Source organism: Arachis duranensis, chromosome 10, assembly GCF_000817695.3.
Source record: "Arachis duranensis cultivar V14167 chromosome 10, aradu.V14167.gnm2.J7QH, whole genome shotgun sequence".
Taxonomy (NCBI): Eukaryota; Viridiplantae; Streptophyta; class Magnoliopsida; order Fabales; family Fabaceae; genus Arachis; species Arachis duranensis.
The window spans coordinates 24,443,976-24,463,791 of NC_029781.3; the positions used below are offsets into that span (position 1 = coordinate 24,443,976).

At 37.3% G+C, this 19,816-nt stretch overlaps 1 protein-coding gene across 1 annotated transcript; it reads right to left on the minus strand.

Moving 5' to 3' along the window:
- Positions 1-2,965: 2,965 nt before the first annotated feature.
- LOC107469502 (uncharacterized) lies at positions 2,966-3,694 on the minus strand. Its single transcript, XM_016088871.1, has one exon. The coding sequence runs from the start codon at positions 3,692-3,694 to the stop codon at positions 2,966-2,968; it is 729 nt and encodes a 242-aa protein (XP_015944357.1).
- Between the last annotated feature and the right edge of the window lie 16,122 nt (positions 3,695-19,816).

Sequence of the window (19,816 nt, forward strand, 5' to 3'; positions counted from 1 at the left end):
ATAAATCAATATTCAATAAATTAGATATTAATCCTATAAAAAAATAAATTATACATTAGATATTATTATTTGCGTACTAATATATATAATCGATTATTAAGTTATAATTAATTTTTAATCTAATTTTTGCAAATTAAAATTTAAATGATTGAAATTATTAAATAGCAAATTTTTGCAGCTAAGTTTTTTGGTTATTAAAATTAAAAAAGGTGAGTTGTTAATCAATTCTAAAGTTAAATTTAAATTTGTGTAAAAAAATATTTTTAATTTTATTTTATTGACTAGAATTAATTTTAAAATAAATTATTTGTACATCACATTATAAAATAGTATAGTCTTTTGTTTTTTAATGGTAATTATTGCCAAATAAACTAGTGTAAAAATGGAAGAAAATGTATTTATCAATCTAGGAATAATAATTTATTTTTCAATAGAATAAATTATATATTAAATAACAAAAGTTATTAGAGTTTCTTTTTACATAAACTAATACTCATCGATAGTGTTTTGGTAATATTACTAAGGAATATTAATCAATTTAATAGCTTTTATAGTGACATAAGTCTATAAATTTGGAAACTTAAAAATCATATCATAAAATGTGAAATATTAACCGGTAACAACATTGATTATATTGTTTTGACTTCATGAGTGAATATGATACCAATAAATAAAGTTGTCACATTTTAAATTTAACAAAGACAAATCTCCACAAGTATTGCTATCAATGAAAATTATTCTACTTTCAAGACAAATAATATTTCTTTCATTGTATTTTCCAACTCGGAAAATCGAGAACTAATCCACCATGGATTGAAGTTCCATTTATTAAGGATTTGTCGTTAGCTAATGAGTTGTTGCATACATAAGACAAGATTCGAAATCTTAATACTTTCGTAAGTGACTGGGCTGAGATGCTCTTGGGTTTTGACCGATGCGTCCCATAGATCCAGGTGCCGCTAGGTTGGGCGATAACTCCAAAAATACTATCCAGTCAAATTGATACATTTGGCGCTTGTGAGATGCCTCTTGATATGCATCCCATCCCTCTGGACTAGGTGGAAGGTCCAATGCTCTTTGTATGGCACTCTCGGAGACAGGGACCTGCTGCTGACGGACGAAGACAATTTGTAGAGTAGGCGAGTAGAAGTTTGAGTAGAATTTAACTACCCATGATAAGTTGGCCTTTTGTGGCTGTCTCCTCAAAAATTTCCATTGTCTCCTCTCAATTCGAAGCTCCACAAAATCAACAAAGTGTGTTGGGATAATGAGCAAGTGCTCATTGTTGTAGTTCCTTTCGGCTAGGATGGGGAACATCTGTTCGCAATAACGGTTAGCAAATCGTGTGGAGTCTCGGATGGGAAAGACTTTCTCTGATTCATCAACCTTAATGATCATCTTCACCCACTTTGTTGGTGGCTTTTCACTGATAGATGGAAGTGCTTTTGCCAGTGTTCTCTTGGTTCCTCTCCTTGCTGGTGTCTTGTCAGTTGCCTTCTCTTTTTCTTTCTTGGTACACATGCCTAAGGAAGAAGAAAAAGAAAGAGTGTGAAATATAGATAACTAAGACCGAAAGGGAGAAAATTCCAGGTGATAATGAATGCCAAAGGAAAGATAATAGCTCAAATACATGGTAGCTACAATATGTAGGTAAGACATCAATGAAGATCAGGTAGGCAATGTAGAATAATAAAATGCAAGAGGGTAAAAACATGCAAGTAACAGGCATGAAAAGCATAACTCAACCATCAAGTAATAAATGTGCCAAATAAAAGAGCATTTGTAATGATGACAATTGTGAATGATAATCCCAATTACATGTGGAATGCAAGTGTTTTGAAAAAGAGGCATTCAAGTAGAAGAGGAGTAAAACAAAAAAGAGTTCAAGATGCCATAGGCTTTTTCACAAACACTTGGTGAGCAAGTTAAAGTATGAATGAAAATAATATAATCCAAATGTAGATGAGAGCCAAATTAAAATATCAATTGTCAAACCACTCCTCATAATATCCACAAGCTTTAGTATAGTAAAGTAATACCCACATAAAATTCCATTACCAACATAAGAATGCAAGAAAAAGAAAAGAAAAAGAAACCATGGACAATGAAACTAAAAGAAAAAAATAGGGAAGAAAGAAACATAAATTGATGTAATAATGAAAGAGTAAAAGAGAAAAAAGAAAAGAAACCTGATGAAGAAGATGAAGAAGTAAGAAAGAAAGTAATAGATATGAAGAAAGAATAAGGAATAAGAAAGAAAGAAGAAAGAAGAAATAACTAGGACTGAAAAGAATTAGGATTGGAGTGGTGGATGATTTGAAATCAGGCGCTGAGGTGTTTTAATCGTGCGTCGCATGCGACACGTACACGTAGGAGACGCGTACGCGTGGGTCGCGTGATTTCCAAGCGACGCGTAAGCGTCAGGGACGCCTACACATGACATGTGTTGTGCAATTGGCACAAAGGCAGCTCCGCGCACGCACAACTCTCTGTTTGATCAGTGCGTGGGGCAAAAATGGCATACGACGCGTGCACGTCAGGCATGCGCACGCGTGGATGGCCCTTATTGGAAAACGACGCGCATGCGTCAGGGACGCGTACGTGCGATGGGACTTGTGCTGCTAGCATAGTTTCAGCCCCACACCATCATAACTCTCTGACCCTACACCCGTTTATGCCGATTTGCATGGTCACGCGTACGCGTGAAGGACACGTACGTGTGAGGGACGCGTACGCGTGGTCTTGCTTGTGCATAAGACATGCAACCAGCACCACTCATGCCCAACTATCTGTTCAATTTTTATTTTTCACGCACACACATATGACACGTACGCGTCAGCGACTCTTGCACGTCGTGTGCTTTTTTTTATGCAGAATGCAAAATGCAGCATGCAGATGTATGCAGAAATTATGAATGTCTACTGAGAAAATTAAAATAAAATAAACTAGGAATGAGAAGAAACGATCATACTATAGTGAGTTGTCTCCTACCTAGCACTTTGCTTTTATATCCTTTAGTTTCCTTCATCTTCTCACCATGGTATAGCTTTAAGCGATATCCATTGACCTTGATGAATTTGGAACTTGAAGTATGACTCAAGTGGAAGACTCCGTATGGCTCTACCTTTTCTACCCTATAGGGGCCTTCCCACCTTAATCTCAGCTTGCTTGGCATGAGCCTCATCCTTGAGTTGTAAAGGAGGACTAGCTTCCCAGGTCTAAACTCTCTTCTTCTGATATGCTTGTCATGCACAACCTTCACATTCTCTTTGTGTAGTCTGGAGTTGTCATATGCTTCGAGTCGAAGGGTCTCCAGTTCTGCCAATTGCAGCTTCCTTTTAGTGCCAGCCTTCTCAAATCCCATGTTGCATTCTCTTACAGCCCAGAAAGCCTTGTGTTCCACCTCCACTGGGCGATGACAAGCCTTTCTGTACACTAAGCAGAAGGGGCTCATTCCTATGGGTGTCTTGTATGCCGTTCGATAAGCCCAAAGCGCATCAACAAGCCGTGTGCTCCAGTCCTTCCTATGAGGCTTGACTATCTTCTCCAAAATGCGCTTTATCTCTCTGTTAGACACCTCTGCTTGCCCACTGGTTTGAGGATAGTAAGTTGTTGCTACCTTGTGGACAATGCCATGTTTCTTAAGCAGTCCTGTTAATCTCCTGTTACAAAAGTGAGTTCCTTGATCACTCATGATTGCTCGTGGTGATCCAAAGCGACAGATAATATAATTTCTAACAAAGGAGACAACAACGTTAGCATCATCAGTACGGGTAGGAATTGCTTCCACCCATTTAGAAACATAATCTACAACTAACAGTATATATAAGAAACCGCTCGAGTTTGGGAATGGACCCATGAAGTCAATGCCCCAAACATAAAAAATTTCACAGAACAGCATAAGCTGTTGGGGTATCTCATCCCTCTTGGATATATTACCAAATCTTTGGCATGGGAAACAAGATTTACAGAAGGCAGTAGCATCTTTAAAAAGAGTGGGCCACTAGAATCCACAGTCTAAAATTTTTCTAGCTGTCCTTTGAGAACAAAAATGTCCACCACTCTCAGAGGAGTGGCAGGCCTCTAAAATTGACTGGAATTCTGATTGAGGCACACACCTTCTAATTATCTGGTCAGCACCATACCTCCATAAATATGGCTCTTCCCATATATAATATTTGGACTCGCTTTTCAGCTTGTCCCTTTGATGCTTAGTAAAATTAGGAGGGAATGTATGACTAACTAGATAATTAGCTACAGGGGCATACCAATGAACTACTTCAGATATTGCGTGTAAGCTATCAAATGGAAAAGCATCAATGATAGGAGTGGAGTTACTCTTAATGTGCTCCAGGTGACTCAAGTGGTCCGCCACTAAATTCTGGGAACCACTCCTATCCTTAATTTCTAAATCAAATTCTTGCAGCAACAATATCCAACGTATTAACCTTGGTTTGGACTCTTTTTTAGCTAATATATATTTTAGAGCTGTATGGTCTGAGTACACTACCACCTTAATACCAAGTAAGTAGGCTCGAAATTTATCCAGAGCAAAAACTATAGCCAGAAGCTCTTTTTCAGTGGTAGTGTAGTTAGACTGAGCAACGTCTAAGTTCTTAGAAGCATATGCAATTATAAAAGGATCCTTACCTTCGCGCTGAGCCAGCGCCGCTCCTACTGCATGATTGGAGGCATAACACATAATCCTAAAAGGTTAGCTCCAGTCTGGTCCTCTCACAATCGGAGCTTGAGTCAAGGCGATCTTCAGCTTATCAAACTCTTCCATGCAAGCCTCACTCAGCTCGAATTCAACATCCTTTTGCAGCAGTCTGGATAAAGGCAGTGCTACCTTACTGAAGTCCTTGATAAATCTCTGGTAGAAACCTGCATGACCAAGGAACGAACGGACTTCCCTCAAGGAAGAAGGGTAAGGTAAACTAGAAATAACATTTACCTTTGCTGGATCTACAGGAATACCAGTATTAGAAACAACGTGTCCTAGAACAATACCGTGTTTAACCATAAAATGATATTTTTCAAAATTTAATACAATGTTTGAACTAACACACCTGTCTAATACTCTAGCTAAACTATCCTAGCAAAGGTTGAAAGAATCACCATACACACTAAAATCATCCATGAAAACTTCCATACAGTTCTCAAGAAAATATGAGAAAATACTCATCATGCACCTTTGAAATGTAGCCGGTGCATTACATAAGCCAAAAGGCATCCTCTTGTATGCATACGTTCCAAAGGGACATGTAAAATTAGTTTTCTCCTGATCTTCAGGAGCTATATGAATTTGAAAATAGCCAGTGTAACCATCTAAGAAGTAGTAGTGTGATTTACCTGATAGGCGATCAAGCATCTGATCAATGAAAGGCAATGGGTAGTGATCTTTGTGAGTAGCCTGGTTGAAGCGCCTGTAATCAATGCACACCCTCCAGGAGTTCTGCACTCTGGTTGCTTTGAGCTCTCCTTACTCATTCTTTGCGGTAGTGACTCCAGACTTCTTGGGCACCACTTGTACTGGGCTGACCCATTCACTATCTGAGATGGGGTAGATGATATCTGCCTCCAACAGTCTAGTCACTTCCTTCTTGACAACTTCTAAGATGGTGGGGTTCAGCCTCCTTTGAGGTTGACGGATAGGCCGTTCCCCCTCTTCTAAAAATATCCGATGCTCATAGACTTGAGGGCTGATGTCTACTATATCCGCCAAGCTCCACCCAATCGCTTTTTTGTGTCTTCTCAGCACACTAAGCAACTTCTCCTCCTGTTGGGAAGTGAGTTCCCTTGCAATGATAATTGAGAGCTTCTGATCATTCTCAAGGTAAGCATACTTGAGGTGGGGTGGAAGGGTTTCAGCTCCATTTTCTGTTCATGACTAGGTTCTTGATCATTTGGAGCTAATTGTGGTAGCAAGGTATCTTCAGTAAGCTCAGGGGGTGTCCCCACACTTGCCTCTTGCTCCATAAGCACCTCTTCCACCTCTTCTTGGTGAAATTCAGCCACAATTTCATCAATAATGTCACACTAGAAGATGGAGTAATCTTTCGGTGGGTGCTTCATGGCTTCATCCAGGTTGAAGCTCACTGTTCTGCCATCTATCTCGAAAGAGTAAGTTCTTGAGAAGGTATCCAATTTGAACCTTGAAGTCTTCAGAAATGGCCTTCCAAGCAGGATGGATGATGGTCTTCCTGATTCATTAGGGCACATTTTCAAAATGTAGAAGTCAATAGGAAATGTTAGCCCCTTAATGCTCACTAGTACGTCCTCAGTAATTCCAGCCACTGAGATAATGCTCTTATCTGCCAAAACAAAACGTGCTGCCAACCTTTTTAAGGGAGGGAGCCTCAAAGAGTCATATACAGATAATGGCATAATACTCACACACGCGCCTAAATCACACATGCAGTCAGGAAATTGTACACCATTAATAACACAAGTAACCATGCATGGACCCGGATCCCCACATTTTTCCGGTATGGCACCCATTAAAGCATAAATAGAGCTACCTAGAGGAATAGTTTCTAAGTCATTTATTTTATCTTTATGCATGCAAAAATCTTTTAGAAACTTAGCATATTTAGGTACTTGCTGAATGGCATTAAAAAGGGAAATTGTTACCTCAGCCTTTTTGAATATTTCTACCATTTTGGGGTCTAGATCCATCTGCTTTCTGGGCTTCCTAGCAAGGTGTGGAAATGGAATAGGGATGGCGCCACCTGTAGTGTCTGCGCCTCTTGGTGCTTCATTCCTCGGTGAGGTTGCTTCTTCTTTAACTGCTCCTTGTGCTGCATCCTCTTCTTCAACATCCTCCACCTCAACAATGTCTTCAACTGGGATGTTTGCTCTTGAGCTTGACTCCTCATGACTCCTCTCTTGCAGTGTAGTCCCGAACCTCAAAGTAACGACATTGATTCCTCCTTTGGGGTTGGATAAAGGTTGAGAAGGGAGTGTATTTGAGCTTGCAGGTTGATTTTTGAGGGTGGAAGCTGGTTCCAATCGGGAGATAAAAGCTTATAAAGTGGAGTTAAGACCATTCATGGTAGAGTTAATTGAGTTCTGAAGGTCTTTTTGTCCTTGAGCAATAGAGTGAAGCAGCTCATCATTGGGAGAGGAAGATGGGTAAGTAATTTGAGGGGCTTGCTATTGGTTGTTTTGAGGTGCCTGGGCTTTCCTTTGGTGAGGTGCTCGGTAAGGCTGATTTTGATTCTGCTGAGACTGGTTCTGCTGATTGCTGTTATTGTTCCAACTCTGATTTTTACCATTGTCTCTGCCTCCTTGATTGTAGTTGTCCCTCCATCCTTGGTTAGAGTTACCTCTCCATCCTTTGTTGGAGTTATCCCTCTATCCCTGGTTGAGGATGTCTTGCCAACCTTGATTGTAGTTCCCACCTTGGTTATAATTATCGCCTTGTTGATGGTATCCTTGATTCGGTCAGTCATAGAAGTTATGGGTAGCTGCTAAGATGTTGTCTTCTTGTTGGAGTTGCGGATACTCATCAGTGTAATGAGTATAGCATGCACATATTCCGCACACTCTGTAAGGGACCAGCTGTTGACACTATTATTGTGGGGGAGGCTGAGGTTGTTGTTGATTCAGCTGTATCTGCTTTAGTAGGTTGGTCATCTCACACAGAGTCTGTGTGAGAGCAGTAGTCTCACTGCTAGAGGAAACCTCTACAACAGCCTTGGGATGGTTGTTCCTGTGCCTAGCATTCCGAGTGGACTCAGCTAGGTCGCTGATCAGTTGCCACGCTTCATTCGCAGTCTTGTACTTTTTCAGAGAACCATTACTCGCACCATCCAATGTAATCTTATCCTGAGGCTTCATGCCTTGCGTGAAGTAGCTGATCAACACCAAATTTTCAATCATGTGGTGAGGGCATGCGTACAGAAGATTCCTGAAGTGCTCCCAATACTCATAAAGAGTCTCTGATTCGCCTTGAATAATGCAGGAAATTTCTCTCCTCAGTCTATCAGTAACTTCAGCTGGAAAGTATTTTTCCATGAATTCTCTCCTGAGCGTATCCCAGTTAGTAATAATTACTTTAGGTTGAGTGTAGTACCACTCCCTCACCTTTTCCTCAAGAGAAAACGGGAAGGCGGTTAGTAGAATAGAAGTCTCATCTGCACCATGACGCCTAACAGTAGAACAGGCTGTCTGAAAATCCATGAGGTGCTTTATAGGCTTCTGAGCAGGTAAGCCATTAAACTTATGTATCAAGTTGATTAGCATAGTGTAAAGTCTGGAGCTCCTGCTTCCTGGAGAGTAATCCTCTTGGGCGCTGCCATGTTATTTGCGCGTAAATCAACAGAGTCAGTAGAAGAAGAGCTTGTTTCTTCCTCAGATAGTGCTTCATATTCGCCCTTAGATGAGATTGGTGAATTGGTAAGAACCACTTCACCACCCTCAGAGGCTAACTGACACTGAGCTCGCCTAATACGTAAAATAGATCTTTCAATTTCAGGATCAAACGCGGCTAAACTCGAGTCAGGCAGTGAACGCGTCATTCAATGAAGAAACATACATCTCATGGTAATAAAACAAAATAAAATATGCAAAAATTAAAAATATTTACACCAACTAATAATTTAGCACACTATTGCAACTCCCCGACAACGGCGCCAAAAATTGATGTGGCTGAGATTAGCCGATTAAAAAATTAGTATAGAAATAACGTTTCAAGTATAGTTCCTAACAGACGAAAATCTGCTTATGAATTTAGAAAGGGTTGTCACAATTTTAGAATAAACATACTGGGAGTAGAAATCCCAAGTCGTCTCCCAACGAGTTGACAAAAGCGTGCTATTTTATTAGTCAGGGGTTTTCCGAGAAATTTTTAAGAGTTGAGGAACATAAAATTTAATGATGGTAAATTAAAGCAATGTGAATTAAAAGTGATTTATATATTCAAAGTAAAAGCCTTGACCGGGGGTAGATTAATTGGAAGTTTTATCCTTGTTGGATTCTTCCAAGTGGAATAGCAAGAGGTTGTTGTTTTCACTTAGTTAACCCTTACTAAATAAAGGAAAGTCAAATGATTGAGCTAACTCTTATTCACAACTCCTAATCCTCTCCCTTGGGAAGAGTTAGCGTTAGTGCCTAGAGAGTTAGCCAACAACTTCCAAGTTAACTAATTACTTGAGTATTCCAACTCAAGGGTCTCATTTTAATCAACTCCCAAGTCAAGTTGGGAGTCTACTCCGTTGACATGACTACAACGTTCACAAACTTATAAGAAGAAGACATGATAAATTAGATTAAATAGGAACTGAAAATTAATTAAAGGTAAAAGTAATTCTTTGCATTAATAAATTCCAAAATGCAACATCCTTATCTGAACAGGATTAATGGGCAATTAAAAGAGTAAAGGAATAAGAAAACAAACTAAAATAGCAACTTCAACGGAGGTAGTGACTCTTCTCAATATCCAAAGCAAAAGCATCAAAAGCATCAAAACTAGAAATCTATGAATGTGAGGAAAACCTAGAGGAAGTAGTAATTTCTCTCTAAGATTCCAATTTAAAACTAAAACTATGCGAATGAGAATGTGTGTTGAGTCTCTGCTTGTCCCCTGGCTCTAGTCTGTGTTTCTGGGCCAAAAACTGGGTCTAAACTTGTCCCAAAATTGCCCCCAGTGTTTTCTGCAATTTCTGCAGGTAGCGCATGTCACGCGTACACGTCGCTGGTCATCCTCGCGTGTCACTCGTACGCGTCAGGCACGCGCACGCGTCGCCGTTCGAACTCCAATTCACGCACACGCGTCAGGTACGTGCACGCGTCGCTCCTCGCTGGCTATCTTGTGCTCCTTCCGTTCGTGCAAGCTTCCTCTCCATCCTCTAAGCCATTGCTGCCCTTTAAAGCCTAAAAATACTTAACGCACAGATCACGACATCGAATGGTATAAAAGGGAATTAAAACACACAATTTAAGGGCTTAGGAAGCAAGTTTTTAATTGTAGCACAAAACTAGGAAGGAATTGTAAAACTGTGCGAATTGTATGGATAAGTGTGCAGAGACTTGATAAAAACCACTCAATTGAGTACAAGATAAACCATAAAATAGTGGTTTATCAGGTGCTCTCCCCACCTCTACCCATCCTATAACAATTAAATAAAACTTTAAAATTTACATATTCATACATAAATTAAGATAAAAAATTAAAATTCATACATAAATTAAAATGCAAACATAAAATTCATATAATATCAAATAAGATGAAATAAAAAAAACTAATGTCTAATCACTACGAATTTAACATGAAGTGGATTAACATTACTTTGAATTTTAATTTCAATATCATTAGGAGCAGCATTGTTACTTTGTGTGTCTTCTCTAACATTACTAGCCAGGAAATAATCTCAAAGCACCTATATTAAAAAAACAAGTAAACCATATATAAAGCACCTATTGAAAAAATTAAGCAAACTATTGCAACATCACCAATTAGACCCATTACACATATATAAATCAAGCAAAACTAGAAAAGCCCTAATTTTCAATCAACATATATAAACTTTTGCGGCCAACATCAGTAATTAGAACCCAAAGTCGATGACGATTTAAAATGAAAAATGCAAAATGAACTTTATGTAATGAGAACATGCACACTTCAATTAAGAATCAATCAATTTTTATATAAAATAATTTTAGAATCAATCATGAAAAATATTAGTACATAATATGGATAGAAATCAATGAAATGCATATTAGACCCACTACACGTATATACACAAAATCACAATACAAATTCACAACTTCACCAATAAAATTACAAGACAAAGTCACAACTTTGCTAAGTATAGATTCAATATGCAGATTTAGTCATTCATAATGAGAGAGAGAGAAACTTATTTGCAGATAGAGAGATAGAGGAGGAAGACAGTGATGTGCTTAGGGAAAAGGGACTCCGGTGACAGACTCACATAAAAGTGCAGTGATGATCAAGTGATGAGTATATGGAAGAAGAAAAAGAGAAGAACTTAACAGACTCATAATGTGATGGGGAGGGAAGGAGGGAGAGAGGGAGAGAGGGAGGGAGGGAGGGAGGGAGAGGAGTTTACCTAGAACGAAGGGCTCAACAAGAGGAAGGCAGCGACGGGTTTAAGGAATATACCTAGAAGAAAGGGGCTCATCAAGAAAGTAGCGACGGACTCAGCAACGATGGTGATGGGCTCGATAGTAGTGACGACAAGAGCTGTAAAGGTATACGATGACGGGCTTAGTAGCGACGATGATGGGCTCAGTGGCGAGACGGTAGAAGCTGTGACGACAACGAGAGCTCTGAGGATTTCTACGAAGAAGTCGAGAAGAAGAAGACTCTGGGTGAATATGACTGGATCTCTCTGGCATGGCTATAGAGTAGGGGTGTAAGTTACCGAATCGGACCAAAATTTACTGCAAAACCAAACCGAAATTTACAACAACCGAATGAAAAACCAAAAAAATTGGTTATTTTAGTTTTTTTAATTAAACCGATCAGTTCGATTCAGTTTTTGGTTCACTTGGAAGAAACCAAATCGAATCGAACCAAACCAAACTGAAGAAGTGGTTCAGTAATGCTTCTTTTTACCAGTTTACCCTTTAACCTAATAACAAAATCTTCAAACCCCTTCCTTTCATGCAGCCACAAGCCCACAACTCAGTGAACTCACATATCCATCTTCCTTCTCCATGCCTGAGAGAATGAGAGCCTGAGGGAGCCAGAAAACTGCCGCCGTCTTCCACCTCCAGTCGCAAGTCGTCCATTATCGCTCTTAAGGATGTCATCGCAACTGTAGCAGTCATCTCCATCGCAGGCATTGCAGAGAGCTGGAGAGTGCCGTCGTCTAACCCACGTTCATGTCGTCTTCGCAACTGTAGCAGTTCACGCCGTCGTTCAGTCCGCGCCGTTATCCAATCCGTACCATCATCTAGTCGGCGTTGTCGCAGCAAACCCTAAACTGAGCAGTTCTTCTCCATGACCGAGCAATTTCTCTTCGTTACTGAGTAGTCCTCTCTTTCATCAAGAACAGCTTCAGTTCGAGCCCTCTTCTGCAACTCACAATGTCTTCTTTTGAGGTTAGTAACTTAATATATTCACAATTTGTTGCATAAAATTTTTTGTTGTTGTTGTCTGTTAGAAACAATTTTTTTGAATGTTATAAATTGATAAGGTATTAGTTGTCGTTGTTGTTGTAGCTGATCTGTTGGAAACTTCTCAATTATGGATATACTTTTGTTGTTGTTGCTGGTCTATTGGAAAAATTAATTTTTTAATGTTATAAGTTGATAAGTTATTAGAAGTTATTGTTGTTGTTGGTCTGTTGAAAAAAATATTTTTTTGAATGTTATAAGTTGATAAGTTATAAGTTGTTGTTGTTGTTGTTGTTGTTGTTGGAAATTTCTCAATTACAGCTATAATTTTGTTATTGTTGCTGGTCTGTTAGAAACTTATCAATTTTTTTGAATGTTATAAATTGATAATGGTAGAATCTTCAACCTCGTTATGGCTATAATTTTGTTGTTGTTGTTGGTTTGTTGGAAACTTCTAAATTTTTTTGAATGTTATAAGTTGATAATGTTAGGTTGACGAGTTTGAATAAACAACTACAGGATTTCTTTAACTCCAAAGATAGTTAAGGCATTGATTTGCACACAAAATTGGCTTCGTGCTTTTCCAAGAACAACTGATTTTGAGGAGCTTATTGTCTTATTGAAGAGTTTGAGAAACTTGAATTAAGTATGCAAAAAAAAAAAATTTGAAGTTCCTTTCATAGTTTATGTTTATAATTTATAATCTATATTGATTTTTTTGTTTTATTTTTTGTAGAAATTGCACCAACTGAAGAAGATGATGATGTATCTGGTGTGGATTCAGATTAAGCATCGTGGCTGTTTTGGTTTTTATTTAGTTTTAAAGTGGCTGTTTCGGTCTTTATTTAGTTTTAAAGTTTGTTTATTTTTGTTGTTTGCTAGACATTTCTAATTATCTTTGTTTTTTAGTTTGATTATTGGGACAAGTTGAAATTGTATTGATTTTGCATGTGATTTACTCTTGTTATTTTAGTTTATTGACGGTTTTAAATTTTATTTTATGGTAATTTAAATTCTGATTATTAGTTTTAAAAAACCAGAAAAACGGACCGAACCAAATCGTTGTTGGTTCGGTTCAGTTCAGTTCGGTTGTCCAGAAAGCAACAAACCGAATAGTTGATATCACCAAAGAACCGAACAAGTTGGTTGGTTGATTTTTGGTCCAAAACCGAACTAAACCGAACTGATTACATCCCTACTATAGAGAATGGACTAATACTGTGAATCACTGAATATGTGATGTGAGCCAAATCTTAATTTCTAAAAAATATTTCTATGTATATATCCTGGGGTAGGTACACCCTAAACCCGACCTCGTCATGCCTCACTCGAACACTCACCCCGAACGAAATCCACCGCCACCTCGGGTTGGGTTATGAGGAAGCTATGGAAGGTGATGACAATAAGAAATGGTTTGACTTAATGCAAGATAAAATAAAATCCTTGCATGATAATCAAACATTTGAACTTGCAAAGGTTGGCAAAAGGGAAGAAAGCTTTGCATAACAGATGGATTTATAGGTTGAAGCATGAATAAAGCTCTTAGACTCCAAGGTACAAGGCTAGATTGGTGGCCAAAGGCTACAGGCAAAAAAGGGAGTTTATTATAATAAAATCTTTTCATCGATTGTAAAAAGATCTTTCATTAGAACTCTTTTGAATTTGGCTGCAAGTCTTGATTTAGAAATAGAGTAGATTGATGTAAAAACTAATTTCCTTCATGGTGATTTTAAGGATGAAATTTATATGGAACAACCTGAAGGTTTCATGGTAAAAGGCAAAGAGAAGTTCCAAACTAAAGAAGAGTTTATATGGCTTAAAGCAAGCTCCGAGACAATGGTATCAGAAGTTCGAGTCTATTATGGCAGAACAAGACTACAAGAAAACTGCTTTTGATCATTGTGTATTTGTTAAACAGATTGCTAGTAATGATTTTATTATCCTTTTGATATATGTTGATGACATGCTTATTGTTGGTTAGAATATTTCAAGGATTGACATGTTGAAGAAACAACTTACAATGTCATTTGCAATGAAGGACCTTGGGCCAGCAAAGGATTTTGTTGGTATAATAATCGAGCATGATAGAAAGGAGAAGAAACTTTTCCTATTACAGGAGAAATACATAGAGACAATATTCCATAGGTTCCATATAGAGAAAGCAAAGGCCGTTAGTATTCTTCTTGCTACGCATTTCAAATTGAGTTGCAAGCAAAATCCATCAAGTGAAGAAGAGAAGAAAGACATGAAAAAAGTTCTACATGCATCAATCATGGATAGTTTAATGCATGATATGCTATGCACAAGACTGGATATAGATCATGTTACTGGTTGTGTTAGCCATTTTGTTTTAAACCAGAAAGAGAGCATTAGAATGATGTAAAATGGACAATGAGATATCTTTGTGGCACTTCTCGCATGAAGTTGTTTTATGAAAGTGATAATCCTATTCTAGTTAGTTATACCGACTTAGACATGGCAGGAGATATTGATTCTAGAAGGTTTATTTCAGATTTTTTTGATCAACTTTGCGGGTAGAGTTGTGTCATGAAAATCTAGATTGAAAAAATGTATTGCTTTGCCTACTACAAAGGCCGAGTTTATTATTTTTTCCAAAGTATGCATGGAGATGCTTTGGATGAAACAATTCTTGAAGCAGCTCGGGTTTGCTCAAGAGAGGTATGTGGTGATAGTTGATGGAGGAAAAATGTCGGTAAAGTTTTTCACAAAAATAAGCGCATTGTAAGTATAGTTATAAACTGACAATTAAACCTCAATCAAATTTAAATTATTTGTCACTTAAGCAAACCCAATAAAATTAACCGAAGTATTTAAACCTCGGGTCGTCTCTCAAGGAATTGCAGGGAAGTGTAGTTTATTATTGGTTATGAGATTGTATCTTTTTGGGTTTTTGAGTGTAATAAACAAGGAATGTAAATAACAAGAAAATAAATTAGTAACTAAGAAAGCTCTTAGCAATGATTGATAATTAGAAGTTCTATCCTCATTATCATTGTCAATTGTGATGGCAAATGCGAGTTGCCTTCACTTAGTTAACCTCTGGCCAATGGAGGAAGGTCAAGTGTATACAATTAACTTGAGTTCACAAGTCCTAATCAACTCAAAGTGAGAGACTAGCTTTGGTGAAGTTCAAGCTAACCAGCAATCTTCAAGTGCCAATCAACAAATGAGTTTTGATAACTCAAGGGTCTTTAATTGATTAATCCAAGTTAAGAACATAAAAATCTAATTTAAAACCCAACCAAGAATTTTATCGAACACTTGGAAGGTATAAAATGAAAACATAGAAAACTAACAAGGAAAATAAATCTAAACAACCAATTGTAAGCATCAATGACTAACAATTAAAGAGAGCAACAATAAACATAGAAAACACAAATTGCATTAGAAGAAATCAAATGTAACGATAGCTCATAAACATGAAAATGGCGAAAAAGGAAAATAACAAGGGAGGAAGATGAACTAAAGTACTTGAACAAATAAGAGTAAGAGAAAACTAAATTAAAGTAAAATTGAACTTGAACCTAAGGAGAAATTGAAAGAGAAACCCTTAAACCTAAAGAGATGAGAGAGCCTCTCCTCTAGAAAACTACATCTAAAACTAAAATTATGTGAATGAAAGTGTTGAATGAATGATTCCCCCACTATGTAGCTTCTAATCTGTGTTTTCGGGCTTGGAACTGGGCCAAAACCAGACCAGAAATCGCCCCCAGCATTTTCTGATATCTGCAGCACGTGATGCCTTGTCACGCGTATGCGTTGCTTGACAAAATCCTGGTCACGCGTACGCGTCACGTGTACGCGTCGCTTGTCTGCCGCACCAGTCACGCCTATGCGTCATACCATGCGTTCTCGTCACCTAACTGCGAGGCAACTATGGTAAATTACATATCATTTTGAAGCCCATATGTTAGCTTTTCAACTCAACTGGAACAGCCTCATTCAGACCTCTGTAGCTCAAGTTATGATCGATTTAGTACGAAGAGATCAGGATTGACAGCTTAGCAATTCCTTCAATTTCTTGTATTCCTTCCACTTTTGCATGCTTCCTTTCCATCCTATAAGCCATTACTGCCCTATAAACTCTGAAAATACTTAACAAATATATCATGACATTGAATGGTAATAAGAGAGGATTAAAATCATCAAATTTAAGGTCAAAGAAGCATGTTTTCAATCATAGCACAAAATTAGGAAGGAAAATGTAAAACATGCGAATTCTAAGAATAAGTGTGAGAATAAGAGATAAAATCCACTCAACTCAATACAAAATAAACCGTAAAATAGCAGTTTATCAATAGTCGAAGTGCTACACATCTTGGTAAAAACTCTACTTTTCATTCTTGATATAAACATATTGATGTGAGATATCATTAGATACATGATATTTTGGATGTTGAATTGTTAGAACTAGAAAAGGTTCACACTAATGAGAATGGTTTTGATATGATGTTTAAGGTATAACCAAGGTGGAAGTTTGAAGCTTGTTGTTTATCGCTGGATTGACAGTTACATCCATATAATCGTGAGGGGCAGATTTGGCTTGTTGGGCCACCATGGGGAGCTCTCGACCACTGGGCAGATTTTAGAGAGGAACCAAGTGAGAGAACATAAGATAAGAAAACAACACATTCAACTCAAAACCTTAAGGTGTCAAGTTAATAGATCTCTCATCTTATAAACTCCTCACTCTTTCTTGTTTTCTTCGATGCGGACTAATTTCATGCACTCCTCACACTTGCAACATTAACAATCTTTTTCTTAAGTGTAAGCCTCTATATCGAGCATCAACTTCCCCTCTTTCTAGATCCTCCACCACATTTGAGTATTCATTTATTACACCGCGAAACACGCTGCCCGAATCACCCATACTGGGAAGACTTTTGATGATTCACTTTGAATACTCCTTAAACCACCATACCGATTAACCATTGGCTTTGATACCAAATGATAGGAATAAAAACACACAATTTCCTACTTGCAAGAATTAAAGGAGCAACAACACCAGTCACAAATAAATAGCAGCATCAATAACAGAGTAATAGCAGTGAAAAATGCACAAAATGATAAGGAAAAAAAAGAATGAGGAATGAAAGGAATGAGAAAAGACACATAGCAAAAACATAGAAAGATAAATAAAGGATTTTTCTACTAGACCTCTAAGAAACCTATTGTTAGCAACCTAGATCATTGGAATAATTTTCCCTACTAGAACTTCAAAGAACGTATCTTTGACAATCTAGATCAAATGGCCAAAAATTGAAAGAACTAACACTAGGAATTACCTTAGGTTGGATCCTTCAAATTTCTTCATGCAACAAGCAAAGCAAATCACGCATCTCACTTGATCACACAAAAAAATATGCATAAAACTACTAAGAAATTTTATTCATCAAAAAATGTTCCAATTGTCTCACAAAAAGTGTTTAAATAGACCCCTAACAAATTAGCCTAAAAGTGGGTCAAATTTATCTAGATATGACTCTAAAATTAATCTATTAATTCAAATTAGATCTGATTTAAATTAAAGATCCTAGACATGATTTCATTGGATTAGATCAAATTTGATTTAAACTTAAAATTCCTAAAAAATTACTACTAAGCAAATCAAAACCAAATCAAATCCTTGACAATTCTTAACAACAAAGCAAACTGAAATAAAGACTACATAATTTTCAAATTAATGACAGATTTATGCCTTCTACTAAATTTGAAAAGTACCATTGGACTTTTTGCTATCATGACTTAACCTAATAGGTCTTGTCCTTTCTCCCTTAATCAAAAGTTGATGGATTTTCTCATGTATGAGTGCTACCAATTTTTTTAAAACTCTCCTTGAGATTTTTTGGACGTGCTCTAGTGACAGAGACTTCTGAAAGTGTAAAATTTCTAGTCTGTCCTTTTTCCTTAGGGTGTCCAAATTGTTCTCCCGAGCATGTAATAGAAAAACCAGAAATAGAGACAAGAACACACCAAGATTCTTAACTTGAAAAACCTTCTCGATGTGAGAAATAAAACCACAAGTCACCAAGACTATAGAAATAGATTCATTATGATCAAAATAAGGTATAAGAGAGTCATAAATCCCTGCACAACAAGTGCACGCAACAAGTCAAACAACCCAAGTATCAAAGCTTACAAACTAGAACCAAGAAGGTGAAAATACCACAAAATAGAGTTGTTGCTTCGTGGCTAATATCTCTAACTATAGACCTCATACTAAATATCTGAACAATGAAAATGAAGAATTAGGTGTCTGCAACACACTGTCCAAATTTGAACTTGATCCAACGGATAACGAATCTGCAATGTGTAATTTACAGAGACAGCTTTTCTGTATGTACGAAAATGCTTTCTCTCTTCTCTTCTCTAGTGTTTGGTATTTTCTCTCAAAATGAGACCTCTCTCTTACAATTCTAACTCAACTTCAACCACTTCACTCTCAAGAAAGAGCAACCATGAGCTTTAATATATACTAATATTTGAGCTTTTTCTCCGCATAAAAAGAGAACCCAAAACCCAAACAAGGTTGTCAAACTCGTGAGTTTAAGTAAACTCGTGGAGCTAACCTAGACTTGATTGTAGACTTGCATTGTAAGATTTTACCTATTATAAATTTTATAAAAAATTATATAATAGGTAAAATTAACAAGTTCAATCTCAAAACACATAATAAATTAAAATAGTAATGCTACAATTACAACAAATACTTTAAAATACATATTCAAATCCTTCACAAGTATACATCTAGTTTAAAATAATCAACTAGTAATATGTAATTTACTAAATTTACGACTACAATAGCTTTCAATGACATAAATCAACATCATTCTCCAAGAGAACTAAAATAAATTCAACTTTTTCCCTTTTAAAAATTACAATTATGAAAAATGAACTAACAATGATCAGAATTCAAACATTCAAAGTTTATACCATCACATAACAACAAAAAATTGAAGTTAGTAACAAGTAACAACTAAAAATTGTAGGAAGTCTGTAACAAATTCAAGTAACAATTATGAATTTTGTTTAAAAAATATACCTGGATGCACACAAAGAAGCGACACAGTTGTGCAGGCAGAGAAGCAGAACCATTCGTGCAGCAGTTCAGGTAGAGAAGTGGTGCAGTCGTGCAACAATACAGGCAGAGAAGCGATGAACGATGACAATAAATCAGAGCAAATCAGCCAAGAGCAAGAGTAACTGGTAGCGCAAAATTGTGATCAATACTTTTCACAAATCAAATAATCCCCGGTAATGAATCCAAAAACTTGGTGTTCAATACCATGGCATAAACACAACTTCGCACAACTAACCAGCAAGTGTACTGGGTCGTCCAAGTAATAAACCTTACGCGAGTAAGGGTCGATCCCACAGAGATTGTTGGTATGAAGCAAGCTATGGTCACCTTGTAAATCTTAGTCAGGCAAACTCAAATGGGTATGGTGATAAACGCATAAAACATAAAGATAAAGATAGAGATACTTATGTAATTCATTGGTAGGAATTTCAGATAAGCGTATGAAGATGCCTTCCCTTCCGTCTCTCTGCTTTCCTACTGTCTTCATCCAATCCTTCTTCCTCCTTTCCATGGCAAGCTTAAGCAAGGGTTTCACCGTTGTCAGTGGCTACCTCCCATCCTCTCAGTGAAAACGTTCCAGATGCTCTGTCACAGCACGGCTAATCAGCTGTCGGTTCTCGATCATGT

What these genes read in the sequence shown, in the direction of transcription:
- LOC107469502 (XM_016088871.1), bottom strand. Translation starts at nt 3,694, where the DNA reads ATGAGTGATCAAGGAACTCACTTTTGTAACAGGAGATTAACAGGACTG.